This window comes from Grampus griseus, assembly GCF_964374135.1.
Source record: "Grampus griseus genome assembly, chromosome: 8".
Classification (NCBI taxonomy): Eukaryota; Metazoa; Chordata; class Mammalia; order Artiodactyla; family Delphinidae; genus Grampus; species Grampus griseus.
Window position 1 is genome coordinate 46,797,254 of NC_139002.1, and position 17,962 is coordinate 46,815,215.

At 37.7% G+C, this 17,962-nt stretch overlaps 1 protein-coding gene across 1 annotated transcript in view; it reads right to left on the reverse strand.

Annotated features, from left to right (window-relative positions):
- Positions 1–4,088: 4,088 nt before the first annotated feature.
- Positions 4,089–17,962, reverse strand: part of CCDC83 (coiled-coil domain containing 83) — a gene marked incomplete at both ends in the record, with an annotated part of 37,856 nt that continues 23,982 nt past the window's right edge. The window contains 4 exons of the mRNA XM_082660653.1: positions 4,089–4,247; positions 8,539–8,738; positions 9,454–9,533; positions 12,989–13,110. Of these exons, the coding sequence (XP_082516779.1) occupies positions 4,089–4,247; positions 8,539–8,738; positions 9,454–9,533; positions 12,989–13,110 (561 nt within the window). The remainder of the gene's footprint in view (positions 4,248–8,538; positions 8,739–9,453; positions 9,534–12,988; positions 13,111–17,962) is intronic.

Genomic DNA, 17,962 nt, shown 5'->3' on the forward strand with positions numbered 1-17,962 from the left:
ATCCTTGTCAGTATTTACTATTTTCAACTTTTAAGTTTTAGCCATTCTAGTGGGTGTATAGTATATCGTGGTTTTAATTTGCTTTTCCCTCATCACTGATAGTGTTGATCTCCTTTTTAGGCTTCCTAGTCATTTGGATATATTCTTCTGTGAAGTGCCTCCTCAAATCTTTCTTTCTACTGATTTGTACAAGTTCTTTATATATTTTGGATATGATTTTTTGGTTAGATATAGGTATAGTAAATAAATTCTCCCAATATGTGGTTTGCCTTTTGACTCTCTTAATGGTGTCTTTTAATGAAAAGAGATATTAATTTTAATAAAATGCAGTTTATCAGTCTTTTTATGATTGGTTATTTTTATGACTTTTATTTTTCCCAGGGAGGTGGTTGATACAGGGAGCAGTAGGCTTGATGGAGCCATGTGGAACACTACCAAATCCACATTTACCCATGTACCAGATGTAGTTTAAAATTTCAGGCATAGGCTTTGAGGATCTATTGGATGTGCACAGGGGAGCATGAAAATATTCTTACATTTTCTACTAAACGCTTTATTGTTTTACGTTCCATATTTAGGTCTCAGATTCACTTTGAGTTGATTTTTGTGTATGGTATGAGGTAAGAGTCAATGTTCATTTTTTTCCCAGCTACACAATTGCCTCATCATCATTTATTATTAAAAAAGACCATGCCCCCCCCCCCCCCAGTGAATTATAGGGGCATCTTTGCAGAAGTCAAGAGACTGTAAATGTGTGGCTTTGTTTCTGGACTCTCTATTCTGTTCCACCGGACTGATTCTTCATCTTTGGGCCTGTAGTGCACTGTCTTAATTACTGAAATGTTATGTTAAGTCTTGCAGTTTGGTAGTGTTAAGGTCTCCAATTTGTTGTTTTACTTCAAGATTGTTTTGGCTATCCTAGGTCTTCTGCCTAGGTTATAAATTTCCATAATAATGTTACAAAAAACTTGTTAACGTCTACAAGAAAATGCTAGCATTTTGATTTGGATTGCACTGAATCTATAGATCAAGTTGGGAAGAACAGACATCTTAACTCTTTTGAATCTTCCACTTCATGATAATGGTGTACCTCTCTGTTTATTCCATTTATTTAAGTTTTCTTTAATTTCTCTCAACAATGTTTTGAAGTCTTCAGCATAGAAATTTTGCTTATATTTCATTGCATGAATTCCTTGATATTTGACGTTATTGATTCTATTTTATTTTTCCCAATTGTTTGTTGCTAGTATAAAGAAATACATTGGATCTTTATTGACCTTGTACTCTGTGACCTTGCTAAATTCACTTGTAAATTCTAGTAGTTTGTAGATTACTTTGGATTATCTACATACAAAACCTTGACATCTCTAAGACAATTTGCTTCTTTCTTCTAATCTCTATGCTTTTAATTCCTTTTTCTTGCCTGGTTAGAACACTCCAGTTCTAGTCAACACTGTTGAATAGAAGTGTGATGGTGAATATATGTCTTGTTCCTGACCTCAATGGGAAAATGTTTAATATTTCACTATTAAATACAATTTTAGCTACAGGGCTTTTTTTTTTTTTTTTAAAAAAAAGATATTCCTTCTTTGCTGAGAGCTTTATCATATTATTATGAATTTTTATCACACTGTTAAACTTTATCAAATGCTGTATCTAGTGAGATGATCATATGAGTTACCACCTATGTTCTGTTCATTTTACCCTTGATTTTTTTATTTTGAGATAACTTTAGAATCACATGCAGTTGTACAAAAATAATACAGACAGATCACATGTACTCTTTATCCAGTTTCCCTAAAAATAAGCATTTTTTCCAAAATTATAGTACAATGTCACAACCAGGGTATTGATATTGATATAATCCATTGATCTCATTCATGTTTCCACTCTGATTACTGAATATTAAACCAACCTTGCATTCTTTATTCATGAAATATTATATATTATAATATTGCTAGATTCAATAAGCTAATATTTTGTGAATGATTTTGCATCTATCTTCATGAGAAATACTGGCCTTTAATTTTCTTTTCCTGTAATGATGTTGCCAGGTTTGGGTATTAGAATAATATTGACCTCATAGAATAATTTGGAAGTGTTTCTTTTTTCTCTGTTCTCTGAAAGAGTTTGTGTATATTTGGTATTGTATCTTTTTGAAATGTTTGGAAAAATTCACCAGTGAAGCAAGCCAGCTGGCTTCTTAAATTTTTTAAATGCAGATTGGATTTTTAAAAACATATCTAGGCCTAAATCAGAATTTTTGTTTCCTCCTGTTTTGTAGAAATATTTTTCAAGAAATGTGTCCATTTCATCTAAATTGTCCAATTTATGGGGAAAGTTTTTTTCTGCTTACTTTCCTTTTATCCTTTTAATAATGTTTGTAATTCTGTAGTGATGTCTCTTTTTCATTTATTTCCTCTCTTTTTTGATTAGTCTTACTATGGGTTATCAATTTTAATTAACCCTTCAAGGAACCAGCTTTTGACTTTGTTGATTTTCTCTTTTATATGTCAACTTTCTATTTAATTAATTTCTGCTCTTTATTTCCTTTCTTCTACTTTCTTTGGGTTTATTTTTGCTGCTTTTTTTAGATTCCTGAGATGAAAGCTTAGATGATTGAATTTTCAAACTTTCTTCTTTTTAATACATGAAAGGTTATAAATTTCCCTTTAAACATCACTTTAACTGGTCCCCACAAGTTTTGATGTCATATTTTTCATTATAATTCAGAGTATTTTTTCCTTGTGATTTCTCCTTTCACACATAGGCTTTTCCGAAGTATCTTGCTTACCTGAAAATTACAGCTTTGTTTTTGTTGTTTTTAGTTATTTCCTACTGTGGTCAGAGAACCGTTCCATGCATTTCAACTTTTTGAATATTTGTTGTCACTTACTTTATGGCCCAGGATATAGTCTATTTTTGTAAATATTTTATGTACACTTGAAAAGTATGTGTAATCTACAGTTGTTTAACTTTTTATATCCTTAATGATTGGGGTTTTGTTTTGTTTTTTAATCAGTTATTGAGAGAGGTGTGGTAAGACCTTCAAGTCTAATGGTGAATTTGTTTCTGCCTGTTTTCTTTTTTCTTTTTTTATTGTGGTAAAATATACATAAGGTTTACCATATTGCTTTTTAGTTTGGTAAATTTTGTCTTATATATTTTGAGATTATATTATTATTTAGAATTGTTATATCATCCTGATGAATTAATCTGCTTATTATTGTGACATATATTTCTTCATTTTCTTAACACTTCTTACCTTAAAGTCTACTTTGTCGAATAGTTTGGTCACACCAGCTTCCTTCTGGTTATTGTTTGCATGGTGTATTTACTTTCAATCTATCTGTGGCCTTATATTTAAAACGTGTTTCAAAAGAAAGAAAAAAAAGGCATTTCTTGTAAAAAGCTTTATAAGTAGAACTAGCTTTAAAATGGAAAGCTGATGCCAAATTCAGGCACAGTCAGAGTGTCCTTGGCTTGTGGTACCAATAAGAGGGAAGGAGTGATGACCTTGGATAGAGACTCAGCAGTTTAGACTTGATATAGCTGATGGGAGATGGACCTCCCTGTTGATGGAATATTTTTGTAAAAGAAATTACCACCCTCAAATTTGTTTCTAAAATGTTTGATTTTCATTATAGTGTTAGGTTAAAGAAGAGTAGACTTGAATTGTGGACTGGCTATCTATCATTCAGCACCCTCAGAGGGAAAGATGTGTAGTCAGTGCTATGCAGACCTCTAAATTTTCTCAGAAAATTCCTAATTGAACTATTTCATATTGGCATCCTAGATTGATCAGTAAATTTTTAAGTGGTAAGCAACCTCAGAGACCATCTTGGCCCACTGTCATGCTCCTCTGTACTTGAATATGGAAATATAAAGTGTACTTTCATTTTTGTCACTCAGGCCATGCAAGTAAATGAATAGCTGGATACTCAGATCTTTGATTTTAAATGTAATTATGACCTTTAGAAATAACTGCTTTGAAAATGGACCAAAGAGTAAATAAAATGGGTGACTGATATACCTCAGTTCCCAAAGGAACTGTATAAGAAGCTGTTTTTACTTTGCAGATTTCAGTCTTAGAGAAAAGACTTCATCATTTTATATGTGATGTGGCTTTCCGGGCTCCTGACATCGTCATAGAATTTGACTGGAGTCTCCTCTTGGGAATGGATGGGCATTTTCTTGCTCTCCACAGTCATGAGCTTCACTTCCAGGGGGCCCAAGTTTACATAATCCTATGGTGAACAGACACAGAGGAGAATAGGAGAGGTTATTCAGCAAGTTACCAGCCTTCATAGATCAGGTTTTATTTACTATAGTTGGCCTCTATATGACAGATTTCATTGCCCTCCTGATTATCTGAATGCTGTATGACATGTGAAATATGAGAGCTACTGTAAATAAAAACCACTCAGTAAAGTTATATACCCAGTGGGGGCATGGTAGGCAAACCTCCCAAAGAGCAGGCAGCAAGGCTTGCAGGCTTGTCTTCTGGGGGCTTGAGCCGGGGAGGGAACATCAACTACAGCAGGGAGATATATTCTCTGCAAGCTCTTTAATTGGTAAAAGGAAGTAGGAAGTATTGGCTGCATTTATATAGCCCTCTGCTGGCCAGGATATAACCACAGCAGAGTTTTTTATATTAATCAAGAACAAAATGAGTGATCTGCAAACATCTTTGACGATAAATATCTTTTTTTAAAATAAATTTATCTATTTATTTATTTATTTTTATTTTTGGCTGTGTTGGGTCTTCGTTTCTGTGCAAGGGCTTTCTCTAGTTGCGGCGAGCGAGGGCCACTCTTCATTGCGGTGCGCGGGCCTCTCACTGTTGCGGCCTCTCTTGTTGTGGAGCACAGGCTCCAGACGCGCAGGCTCAGTAGTTGTGGCTCACGGGCCCAGTTGCTCCGCGACATGTGGGATCTTCCCAGACCAGGGCTCGAACCCGTGTCCCCTGCATTGGCAGGCAGATTCTCAACCATTGCACCACCAGGGAAGCCCGACGATAAATGTCTTAATATTGAGCAAATCTACATGGGTTTTGCACATTTCACAGGATCTACTGTAGATATAAAACTTACCACATTCTGTCAAACTGAATATAGTTTCAGATATCAACAAACAGAATTAGAAGTCTAATTTATATGAAATCCCACAGCTAACCCCAAACTGACTTGAAACAGCTCCAGCCCTACCCAATGGGCCTTCCTCTTGGAAGCCTCTCCAAGCTGTAACTCCTTCTTTTGGATTCCTTCAACACTTCAACATGAGTGCCCACTATGTGCCAGGCTGTGCACCAAGTGCTGGGGCAAAAGACTGGTCAGGGAGACAGATACAGGTAGGACATTCCTCCTGTACAGTAATCAATGATTTTATCAGTTTTCTACTAGCATGTACACTATTTAGGGTAGGGCCTGCCACATAGGCGTCTTTGAGACTTCATTTCTTCCTGTTCTTTCCCTTAAATTCTCAAGCATCTAACAAGTACCTGGCATGTTGTGAGGGTCTCAATAAACATTTATTAGAATTTAGGAGAGTCAAAGAATGAAAAAGGAAGGCAATGTTTTATTAATATTTCTCAAAAATTCATATAACTGTATGTAGCTTTTAAAATACATAATTGCAGAGCTACAATAAATGCGAGATAGGAGAAAAGTAAATTGATGGAAGTCTACCATATATTTCAGAACCATCTGGAGCAGGATTCTGAAGTAATAGACTCTCTTAGTCTGCTTGAACTGCCATAGCAAATACCACAGGCTGAGTGGCTGAAACGACAGAACTTTATTTCTCACAGTTCTGGAGGCTGGGAAGTCCAACATTAGGATGCCAGCATGGTTGGGTTCTGGTGAGAGCCTCTTCCTGGCTGGCAGATGGCTGCCTTCTCACAGCGTTCTCACAAGGCAAAGCCTCTTCTTATAAGGCCACAGTCCTATCAGGTGAGGGCCCATCTTCATGACCTCATATAACTTTAATTAACTCCTAAAGCCTGTATCTCCAGATACAGTCATATTGTGTGTTAGGGCTTCAACATGTGAATTTGGGGGAGGGGTGGGGACAAAATTCAGTCTGTACCACATACAGTACCATTTCCACCACATCAAAAACTTCCGTGGAAAGTAAGGTCTTAGAAGAGAATGTAGGCGAAACATTCTCTGACATAAATCATACCAGTGTTTCCTTAGGTCAGTCTCCTACAGCAATAGAAATCAAAGTGAAAATAAACAAATGGGACTTAAACTTACAAGCTTCTGCACAGCAAAGGAAACCATAAACAAAAGGAAAGGATAACCTACGGAATGGGAGAAAATATTTGCAAACGACACAACCAACAAGGGCTTAATTTCCAAAATGTACAAACAGCTCATACAAGTCGACAACAAAAAAACAAACAACCCAATCAAAACATGGGCCTAAAGAGACATTTCTTCAAAGAAGAAATACAGATGGCCAATAGGCACGTGAAAAGACGCTCAACATCGCTAATTATTAGAGAAATGCAAGTCAAAACTACAATGGGTTACCACCTCATGCTGGTCAGAATGGCCATCATTAAAATGTCTACAAATAACAAATGCTGGGGAGGGTGCAAACCTCCTGCATGGTTTGTGGGAATGTAAGTTGGTGCAGCCACTATGGAAAACAGTATGGAGGTTCCTCAGAAAACTAAAAATAGAATTACCATATGATCCAGCAATCCCACTCCTGGGCATATATCCAGACGAAACTATAATTCAAAAAGATACATGCATCCCTATGTTCATAGCAGCACTACTCACAATAGCCAAGACATAGAAAAAGCCTAAATGTCCATCAACAGATGAATGGTTAAAGAAGATGTGGTACATATATACAATGGAATACTACTCAGCCATAAAAAAAGAATGAAATAATGCCATTTGCAGCAACATGGATGCAACTACAGATTATCGCACTAAGTAAAGTAAGTCAGACAGAGAAAGACAAATACCATATGATATCACGTGTAGAATCTAAAATATGACACAAATGAACCTATTTATGAAACAGAAAATCAGGGACATAGAGAATAGACTGGTGGTTTGCCAAGGGGGAGAGGGGGTGGGAGAAGGGAGGAGTGGGAGTTTGGGGTTAGCAGATGCACACTGGTATACATAGAATGGATAAACAACAAGGTCCTACTGTATAGCAAAGGGAACTATATTCAATGTCCTGTGGTAAACCATAATGGAAAAGAATATGAAGAAGAAGAATGTATATATACATATACATGTATAACTGAGTCACTTTGCTGTACAGCAGTAATTAACACAACATTGTAAGTCAAATAGAAAAGAAATTTAAATAAATTCAACGGATAAAAACATAAAAAGTAAGAAGGTTTTTCATTCAACCAAATGGTATGCAAGTTTGGAATTTTATAGACAGTTGTCCACTAGCGTGAGGTTATTGTAACATACAAGGCGTCATGATTCCAATATACTCATGGGGGTGTTTGAGTGTTATAGAGACTAGAGCTTTAGTCTTTAAATTATCACTTGATGGTAGCAGGACTGAGTTGTACTTAGTTAAAATGGTTTTTGTTGATTTATTCAGTTTCTTTTGCTTTCTTAATTACTCTTTCTCCTACCAGACTTTAAGTTCTAGGAGAACTTTCAAGGTTATTGGTAGTACCAAGAGGGAAAACAGCAAGGGGTGGATGTGAAAGTGACTGGAATGTACCAAAAGGTTTTAAAATTAAAAGGCTTGATAATCTAGGTTTCACCTACTGGTATATGTGACTGTTTGTACTTTCCAAAGATGGTCATGCTATCATATACATCCTATCCCACGTGCTTTTCTTACAATATGATGCTGACCTTCCTCTTTCAAGATGCAGGACCTGCACTGTTTCTCTTTGGGTGGAACTTTGTAGCTACATCGACAAATAGAATATGATGGAAGTGTTGATGTCCGATTTCCAAGGCTAAGTCATATGAAACATTTGGTCTCTGGGACGGATTGCTTTGGAAGAAGCCAGATACTGTAACAAAGGGACAATAAAGGTGCCCTGTAAGGAGGCCCATGTGAAGAAGAACTGAAGCCCCCAGCTTAGCCAGCATCAACTTGCCAGCCATGTGAGTGAACCACCTTGGAAGTGGATCTTCCTGCCCAAATCAAGGCTTCAGCTAAATATAACTGCACCTTCTAGAGAACCCAAGTGAGGACTGTCCACTGGAGACCTTCCCAAATTTCTAACCAACAGAAGCCCTGAAAGAGAATAAATGAGTTATTGTTATAAGCACTAATTCTTGAGGTAATTTGTTATGTAGCACTAGATAACTTACATGGTATACTAGTAATGGATGTCTATAAATGAATATATGTAGTAAGTTGGGCAAAGGTAGGAGTGAAAATAGTATCTAGTGACAGACGTGAATGGTTGGCAAATTTTACTAATAATTGCAAATAGAATTTTTCAGCATCCATACTTCAGGTTAATTTTCTCCACTAACTAATAAAGCAACATTTTCTCTAGTAGTCAAGATGTTTTCTCATGAATCTTACCTTGAAATCCCGCTCATCCTCATACAGTAAGTATTTCATATCAGAGGCTCCAAACTCTATGCTTGAACTCTCTTCATCTATCTTCAGCTGCTGGCTGTATCTGCTGCTATCCTCATGACTAAGATGTAAAGCACTGCTCCCAAGTGCTAAGCTCAACAAGTCTCTACTTTTTACTTCTGCAGGTTGCAATTGTGACTTTTCTGGGATGAGTGCAAAGAAATTAATTATGTACAATTTTTGAACAGATTAAAAATACAATACATACTTTGTCACTTATTTTTTCAGTTTTAGTTTTTTTTGAATTGAAATATGGTTGCTTTACAATGTTGTGTTAGTTTCTGGTGTAGTGACTCAGATATATATATATATATATATATATATATATATATATATATATATATATATATATATATATATATATATATATATACGCTCCTTTGTCACATTTTAAATTTGAAAGACCTTTGAGAATCTCCTGGAGGAGAAAAATTTGAGAATTAGAAATGTAGAATCTAGGTATTAAAGTGAGAGTGAGTCCTATTATTCGAAACCACATCTAGGTTGTATTTCCTTCTGTTAGCTAATAAGTTATAATAATCACATGGGGACCTGTGAGTGTGTTGGTATTTTGGTTGGTTGGCTAAATTGGAGCACAAACCATGCCAGTGTAGACATCATTCCATCCCTCTCTACTAGTGTCTATTTAATTCATTGTGACACATGGTGACTTTGATTTGAAAAGTCACTAGAGAAGGGAGATGGGTTAGGTAAGCTCTGCAAGCACAGAGAAATATGGAGGAGCTGGCAGGCATTATTCCCTGAATAGCTCTCTGATATAAGGTTCCTGTCCATAACAAGAAGCGCAATTAAGTGTTTGTCAACTTTTTAAAAATCACCATTACAATAAAATAATACCTATATATGTTTCTGGCAACTCCAAAGGCATTTCTTCCTGTGCCACTTCCTGTCCAACAGCTTGAGCAAGATATAGTCGCCTAAAAACAAATAAGAAAAGTAGTCTGTCAGTCAGCAAATATTGTACCACCTGCTCAGTAGTGTCTTATCTCTCTGCTGGGTGCTGGAGACACAGATGAGAAAGGGGCATCAGGCCCAGTGGGGTGGCAGACAGGCTTACAGTGTTTGATGGTGATGGTTTGTACCATGGTGGGTAATTATGTGAGGAGCACAGTGTCAGGAGTGCCACGGGGCAAAGAGAAGCAGCACCGGATTTAGCCTTAGGAGGTAAGGAAAGGTTTCCAGGAGAAGATGAAACCTGCGTTGAGTCTTGAAACACCAGGGGCTGTTTGCCAGGGAAGAGCTTGGGGTGAGGGGAGGGCATCCCATGATTAGGAAATAACAGGCTTAAAGTCCCAGAAATGAGAGTGATCATGACACCAGTTACGTCACTGTTGCAGGGAATCCAGATGAGGAATGGGATGGGATTTGAAATAAAGAGAAAAAGAGACAGCAGTAGGAATCCAAGATGACACCTAGGTTCTGGCTCTCGCTGAGCGGCGTGTTCCAGTTACAAGCCTGGTGAGTTTGCGTCTGCTGTTGCAACTCTCTGCATTGCAGAGGCCAGTGGAATTTTCAGTCAGAAGACATGATACCTTGAAAGCTCCATACAGCATTGCCATGAAGTTTGCCTGAAGCTATAGCATGAAGCAAGTGCCCCTGGCAGATGCACCAGCCATACTTCATGCTTAGCAACCAGAGTGAATCCCCTGGATTACAGGCTGTCAATTACTTAAAGACCACGAAGGAAGTGTTATCTGAGATGCTTAAAGCTTAAAGCAAATAATGTAACTACATACAATATTTATATCTTAAAACCTTCTTAAGAGTTAACTTAGTGAAGCTCTGGTCTGCAGGTGGACAAGTCTGAGGCCACAGAGTTCTCTTCTTTCCTGGTTTTACTCTTTTGAATAACTAAGATCTTAGTAAACGCCGTAACCTTCTGAAGTCTGGCTTCTCTCTTAATCATTAGTTTATTGTCACTTTTGTACCACCACAGGGCGGCAACACTTGTTATAGAAAATATTTTACAGAACGTTATCATATGAAACTAGCGTTAGATTTGAGGTACTGGTCCACCTAGCCTCAGCTCTGCGGCATGGGAGTCCCTGGGCAGTCACCTCTAGCTTATTCAGCTCATCTAATGTATCAGACAAATACTATGATGTTCTATGGGAGTCAGGAAGGAAAGAAGTTTGGGGAGCTCTGGATGGGAAATACAGTAACTCTATTAGGTAGAATACCCCATTCTTCATCCAAATAGGGAAGTTTTTATATGTTTACTGGGTACTGTTCATGTCTATTTCTCACCCTACCAGAATATACAGGACTAAATTCTCAACAAAGAGGTGGAAAGAGCAGTTACCATAAATTACACAGTATGTGTTAACATTTCTTTGACTTGAAAATGGATACAGGAAAAGCTCCTGAACTTTTTCTTCTAGATAAGCATTGTAACAGATAATTGAGGGTTTACACATTTCTGTTTCTTTATTCGGGTCTTTCTAAGATGTCCTAAACACTTGTCTCAAGGACAATCTAGCAAGGAAGCAGATGTTTAAAAAGTAGTCCCTACTGTGATAAATGCTAGTTACAAAGGAAAAGTTCAGTGTGCCATGGAGGCAAATACCGGGCCCCTAACCCAGTTCTTATAAACGTCGCCCATGCTGTTTCTTTTCCCTCGGACAGATTTTGAATTCATCTCTCCCAACTCTGAAGCAAAACTAAGCACTCAGGTCTCTCACTAAAGAAAACCAACCCACAAAGCATTGATGAACAGTGTGGATTTTACTGAAGATTTCTGTGGGGAAGCTAGAGGATAGGTTTAAATTGCATACAATACAGCAAACAACTTAATGAAAATCGCCATTAAAAGTTTCCCATCTCCCTTTCCTGTCCTTGCCAAGCTCTCTCTGGCCGATGAAAGATTTCCCCTTTATTATAATGAGCACTTCACATCCACATCGGCAGCAAATCAGGTGCACTAGACTGAGCTGACCAAAGCAGGAAGTGGGGTTGGCAGTTTACAGGGTAGCTCTTTTCCTAAGGGTTGGCTGGTTCGGAAGAGAGAAAAAGAACACAGCGGACAGCAGGTGGAGCAGTGGTTGGAAGGCACAGCTGGCAGAGATTCAGCGTGATCACAAAGTGGTGGCAGTAGCAGGTGCTTCGGGGTAGAGGCGGGACGGGAGTGTGGAGCTGGAGACCTGATCATAGGGAGGGAGGCTGGCAAAAGAGAGCATTGCCTGCTGGGGTGACAGTGAGGCCCGCCACCCCCTAGGGACCCTCAAGGGCATCAGCTCAAGAGACTGGAAGTACAGGAGTCCAGTAATCAGCCAATTCATTCAGCCTGACTGCCTGCCTCACTTACACTGGTATCCGTGGCTCCAGGGCGGCATACATAGACTGTGAAAGGGAGGCAGGTGGCCTCTTTCTCTGTCCTGCCCCACCCAGTGTTCAGCCTATAAAGTAATTGCACCATCTCCTGTTTCTCCAATCTTGTATCCCGACACCCATCACTTAGCTCAGCAAATAAAAACCCCACAACTTGTATCTACCCTTCTTGAAGCACATGAGGAAGTTTGCCAACAATAAATACTTTATTATGTCTCTAATAGTATTTTTTCCATGCCACACAAGCAAGACCTACTCAGGTGGAAGTGTTTTCCTGACCCTTCCACCATGTTGAACTTCTCTCCCATCTTGCACATGTACACCTTACATTTGTGTGATTTAATTCCTCGATCTTCCTAAGCATGTTACTATTTAGGTTATTTCTTGTTTCTGACTACTTGTCCAAATTATGAATGCCACTTTGGGTTTTAATACCACATTCCAGGGCTCTAATTTTTCATCAAGATTGGTATATTAAGACTTTTTTTTGTCAGGTAAGAAAAAGAGATAACCTAAACTACAAAGCCATATACGTATTTGATTTCTCTCATGCAGGAATAAATGTGACTTGGAATGCCAGGCTATTTTCTCTGCCTAGAAAGTAGTTTGCCTCTTTCATTAACTGTCAAAGGAAACCATTCTATAATCCACAAGGTAACCAGTTGCTCAGAACACTCCAGGAGCTCCCATCAAGTTGATCACTCCCTCCTGTGTGCTGGCTTCGAACCCCGTACCTCTTCCGCTGTACTGTTATGCGTTTATTTTTATGCCCAGTTCCCCTGCTGGCCCAGAGGCTTCTGAAGGACAGCAGTTGTGACATTCATGTTAAGTGTTTACTACTATGACCACAGTGCATTGTTAGAAAAAGCAAGTCAAAGTCTGCACTGGACCAGTGGTCGGTTGTAATGATCTTATACCTTCCCCATGGCCATTTTGTGAGCTCCTTTCTTTTCAACTATTAAAGAATTGTCATCTTAAAAAAAATAACTTTTTACAGATACAAATGTTAAAAAAAAATACTTTCTAGATATGTAATGACTCTCACCTGGGTATTTTGAGATCCACAAGTCTGCAGTTGAACAGCTGATCAATAAGCACCAAATTTTCTCCTTCCAGCTCATGAATAGCATGTTCCAGTTCTTCCACTTCCTTCCTGTGATTTGCGATCTATTCTCAGGAAAAGAGAGTGGGTGTTAGTACTTATGGACTTAGTTCTATCTAGTCCTCTATAAAAAACTCAACTTTTAAAAGTGCATTTGTGGTACTTCCCTGGTGGTGCAGTGGTTAAGAATCCACCTGCCAATGCAGGAGACACGGGTTTGAGCCCTGGTCCAGGAATATCATCCCACATGCCGTGGAGCAACTAAGCCCGTGTGCCACAACTACTGAGCCCGCGTGCCACAACTACTGAAGCCTGCGCGCCTAGAGCCCGTGCTCTGCAACAAGAGAAGCCACCGCAATGAGAAGCCCATGCACCACAACGAAGAGTAGCCCCCACTTGCCGCAACTAGAGAAAGCCCGTGCAACAACGAAGACCCAACAGCAGCCAAAAATGAATAAATTAGTTAATTTTTTTAAAAAAAGTGCATTTGCCTGAGGGGAAGATCTATCCTGTATTATTTATTACTGGGTTTGCTCTAAGAAGGAACAGGTGGGACTTTTTTCCTGGTCATTTGCAGAACTTGGTTGCATGATTAGGCAATTATTACTGAATGGCAGGAGCAGTCCTTTCCTACTCTTCAGAAACATCACTGGATTTATCTGAGCTGGAGGCAGAGATAAATAAGAAAATAAGACTAATTTATCACTCTGGTGTTAGTAGCTAAATGAGGCTCTATCTAAGGTTAATTATAAACAACATAATGAAAACTAATAACACTGGGAAAAAATCTTTATTATGGCATTTAAAAAAGAGAAGTACAGGCCTAGGAGCCCTTTCTATCAGCCTCTATAGGACAATTATATTCTCTCTTGAGTGTGCTGGAGTCATTCCGAGAAACATCAGAGAGATGAAATGTTGTTCATTCACTCATGTAATTGTACTGTATGCCTACTATGCGTCAAAAACTATAGTACACTTTGGGAACAAAGGATCAATAAGATACAATAACCTTCAAGGATCTGTTAGTTTAATGGTCAAGAGTGATAGCAACAGAAAATAGTGTGATAAAATCATAATGGAAGCCATCCAGGGACTGTGGGAGAGAGAGAGGTTCACCCTATGTCCGCCAGGTGTGAGGGGGTAAGGGGGAGTTAATGGAAGAGATGACCTCTCTTCTGGATCTTGAAGGCCAAGTAGAGATTCTCTAGCAGACAAGAGAGGATATATTCTAGGCTGAAGGAGTCACATGGATAAAGGCACATGTGCCTTCTATCCACATTTTGGTGTGGATAGAAATAAAATGGGAATGGGGAGAAGTAGAAGAACTGGACAAGTAGGGGAGCCAAGTAATGCTAAAGAGTCTTATTTCTATCTCGCAGGTGATGGAAGGTCCTTCGTGGACATAGCAGGCTTAACGTTTACCGAAGAAATGTGGCTAACTCAAACAGGAGCAAAATTTGCTGGTTCTGTTGATAGAGTTCCCATCAATCTTTAAGAAATGTATTTTGATAACTTTTGTCTAAAGAAGGCTTGATTGTGGGAAGAATATATAGAAGAATGTGACTAGATAGAATCCCCACCTTCCCTCTCTGCCCCCCAAAACAGCATGAGCTGGATTGAGAGGTGCTCGTGTGGAGAAGTCAGGACAATAGAAGAATTAGAAATAAGACAATAAAATAGAAAGTGATCGGCTGGTGAGAATAAACTGGAAAAAGTAACGTGTCTCCAGGGAATATGATGAAATAAAGGCACAGGGTAGGGGTTTCGATTCAGTATCTCTTGTTAGGAGTTGCCAAGAGCATAACTGAGATGAGTACTTAGAAAAAGATGACTAACATTTTTGATTTGTAGTTGAAATTATTGTATTTTGGAATCTGGAAGCACTCAGTATATTACCAGATGGATATCCCTTTCACATAAGTCATTTATTAAATGCTTGAATTCTTACCATGGGTAAGGCTCTGTCCTAGAGGTAGACGGATACAAAATCCAATAAAGTGTGGCTCCTTCCCTCAAAAGAGGGAACAAGTATACAAACCAGTGAACAAATATACAAATAATTATAATATAAAACAGTACCAGTGTCATAGAAAAGGCTCAAATATTGCTGCTGGCTTAGAGATGGAAAGAAAAGCATATATTATTTACCAGCCTTAAACAATTTCACAAAACCATTTAAGTCCATGATTCTACATTACAGAGCTAGGTGTTGGTGCTTTAGGATCTCATGTTTTTAAGATATGATCAGCTTGATTACAAGCCTGAATGCCTTAAGGAAAAGTTTATAATTTTCAGATGTCAAAGGATGAGAAAAAATCATAGTTAGAGGTTGTAAAAGAAGGAATTAATAGAATGTGTGACTAAGGGTTTGGCATACTTGGGAGGCAGCACACACAATTCTTGGTCTCCTGCCAAAGCTGGGAATGAGGGCCCATTTGGGGAGTTAAGTCCAATCTTTCAAGCTATGGATATCCTGTGACATCACCTATCCCTGTAGAGTGCTAAGTAAGGTTCTCATCAATTGCTGTCTCCCTCCCAGTCTTTTGAAATGTTAGGGAAATGAAAACTAGTTCCTTTTTATAGCCGTATAAATACCTTTAGTTTCTGGGGTAAGAAAGTATAAAGAAGGAAGTAGAAGACCTCTTTTCCTTCCCCGCCCCTGCTTTTCCCCAGATACCCAAGAAATGTACTTAAGAAATTGGGCTAGATAATTTAGTTAAAACTATTATAAGTCAGGGACCTAGGATCCTGAATAAAATGCATGCTCTTGAAATTTTCCCCTGCAAGATCCAAGTTAGCTTTATGCCTCCTCACGTTTGAAACTCTGATTGCTAACCTCTTTGAATCCCTTTGCCTAGTTTTTCCAGCTTTCCATTTGTTGTTAGTCCAGGTTATTTGGAAATTTGAATTTTCTTCATGTTCCTAATAAGCATGCTAAATAAAACCAGATAATAAAAGTCATGCAGTGGGACATCTCATTCTTCCCAGAGATGTCAGGTTTTGATTATTGTTGAAAGACAGTTAAATGGAGAAATATTTGGGGGAGTTCCACTGTTAAATATCCCTTGTTACTCATTCTAAGCCTTCCTCAAAGAAATTAATTGACATACATTGTTCTATCTCCAGGCAATTTTCAATTACTGTGATAGTACTTATAACCAAAACTGGTTTTAATTAATTTTGTGAGTAAATTTAATGACAGCAAAAATGAATATTTATTGAAACAAAGAGAAATTAAATATATTGAATTATATGATTTGTTCTTTATTAGTGAGCTCTTTTTGCTCATGATTCAGTTAAACTTGACATTTTTTCCTGTCTTTTGTTTCCACTGAATTATGAGAATTAAAAAATAAAACAAAATGTAATTTGTGGCTTTAGTAGGAAGGACCAAGGCACAAAATGGCCTTTCTTTTCAGTCAAATATAAACTTTTGTAGTTGTTTTCTCTGAACTTAACATCTATGATATCTTATAAAATTTAAGGTTTGAATTGTTAAATTATTATCACTAGGATCATACTGTTATATTTAATAAAAGTATAAGAACCAAGTTTCTCCCTAATATTCTTTAACTATTGAGCTCACCTTGAGTTTTTAAAATTAATACTTATTTTTTAAAATTGAGGATTCATCTTGATTAGTTTTGGAAATAGTATGGATTCCTACTCACCATGACTTTATAAAGGCAATTTCAAGATAATTGTCAATATCATAGAAAGCATATTGATTTTTAAATTCTTTTGTTTCCTAGACTAACCAACTCTTTTCAGTCAAATGGGAGCAAGGAAAATGGAAAAGAAGCTGATGGTAACATTTTTACCTCGGGTGTCTGAGCAGATGGCAAAAAAAGAAATGAAGGAAAAGAATATCTAAGAAGAAATTTAATAAATTATGCTTCAGGTATGTTGAGTTTGAAGTGCCTTTGCGACATCTATGTGGAAATATTTAGTTATTGAATTGTATGAGCTGTTTGTATATTTTGGAAATTAAGCCCTTATTGGTCACATCTTTTGCAAATATTTTCTCCCAGTCTGTAGGTTGTCTTTTCTTTTTGTTTGTGGTTTCCCTTGCTGTGCGAAAGCTTATACACTTGATTAGATCTCATTTGTTCATTTTGTTTTTATTTCTTGTACCTTGGGAAACTGACATAAGAAAACATTGCTATGATTTATGTCAGAGAATGTTTTGCCTGTGTTCTCTTCTAGTTTTATGGTGTCTTGTCTTAATATTTAAGTCTTTAAGCCATTTCGAGTTTTGTGTGTGTATGGTGTGAGGGTGTGTTCTAACTTCATTGATTTACATGCAGCTGTCCAGCTTTCCCAACACCACTTGCTGAAGAGACTGTCTTTTCCCCATTGTACATTCTTGCCTCCTTTGTTGAAGACTAATTGTCCATAGATGTGTAGGTTTATTTCTGGACTCTCTTTTCTGTTCCATTGATCCACAGGTCTGTTTTTGTGCCAATACCACACTGTTTTGATTACTGTAGATTTGTAGTATTTTCTGAGGTCTGGGAGGGTTATGCCTTCTGCTATGTTCTTTTTCCTCAGGATTGCTTTGGCAATTCTGGGTCTTTTATGTTTCCATATAAACTTTAGGATTATTTGTTCTGGTTCTGTGAAAAATGTCGTGGGTAATTCAATAAGGATTGCATTAAGTCTGTAGATTGCTTTGGGTGGTATGGCCATTTTAACAATATTAATTCTTCCAATCTAAGAGCATGAGGTATCTTTCCATTTCTTTGAATCATCTTCAGTTTCCTGTATTAATGTTTTATAGTTCTCAGCATATGTCTTTCACCTCCTTGATGAGGTTTATTCCTAAGTATTTTATTTCTATTTTTTGGTGCAATTTTAAAAGGGATTGTTTGTTTGCATTCCCTTTCTGATATTTCATTGTTAGTGTAAAGAAATATA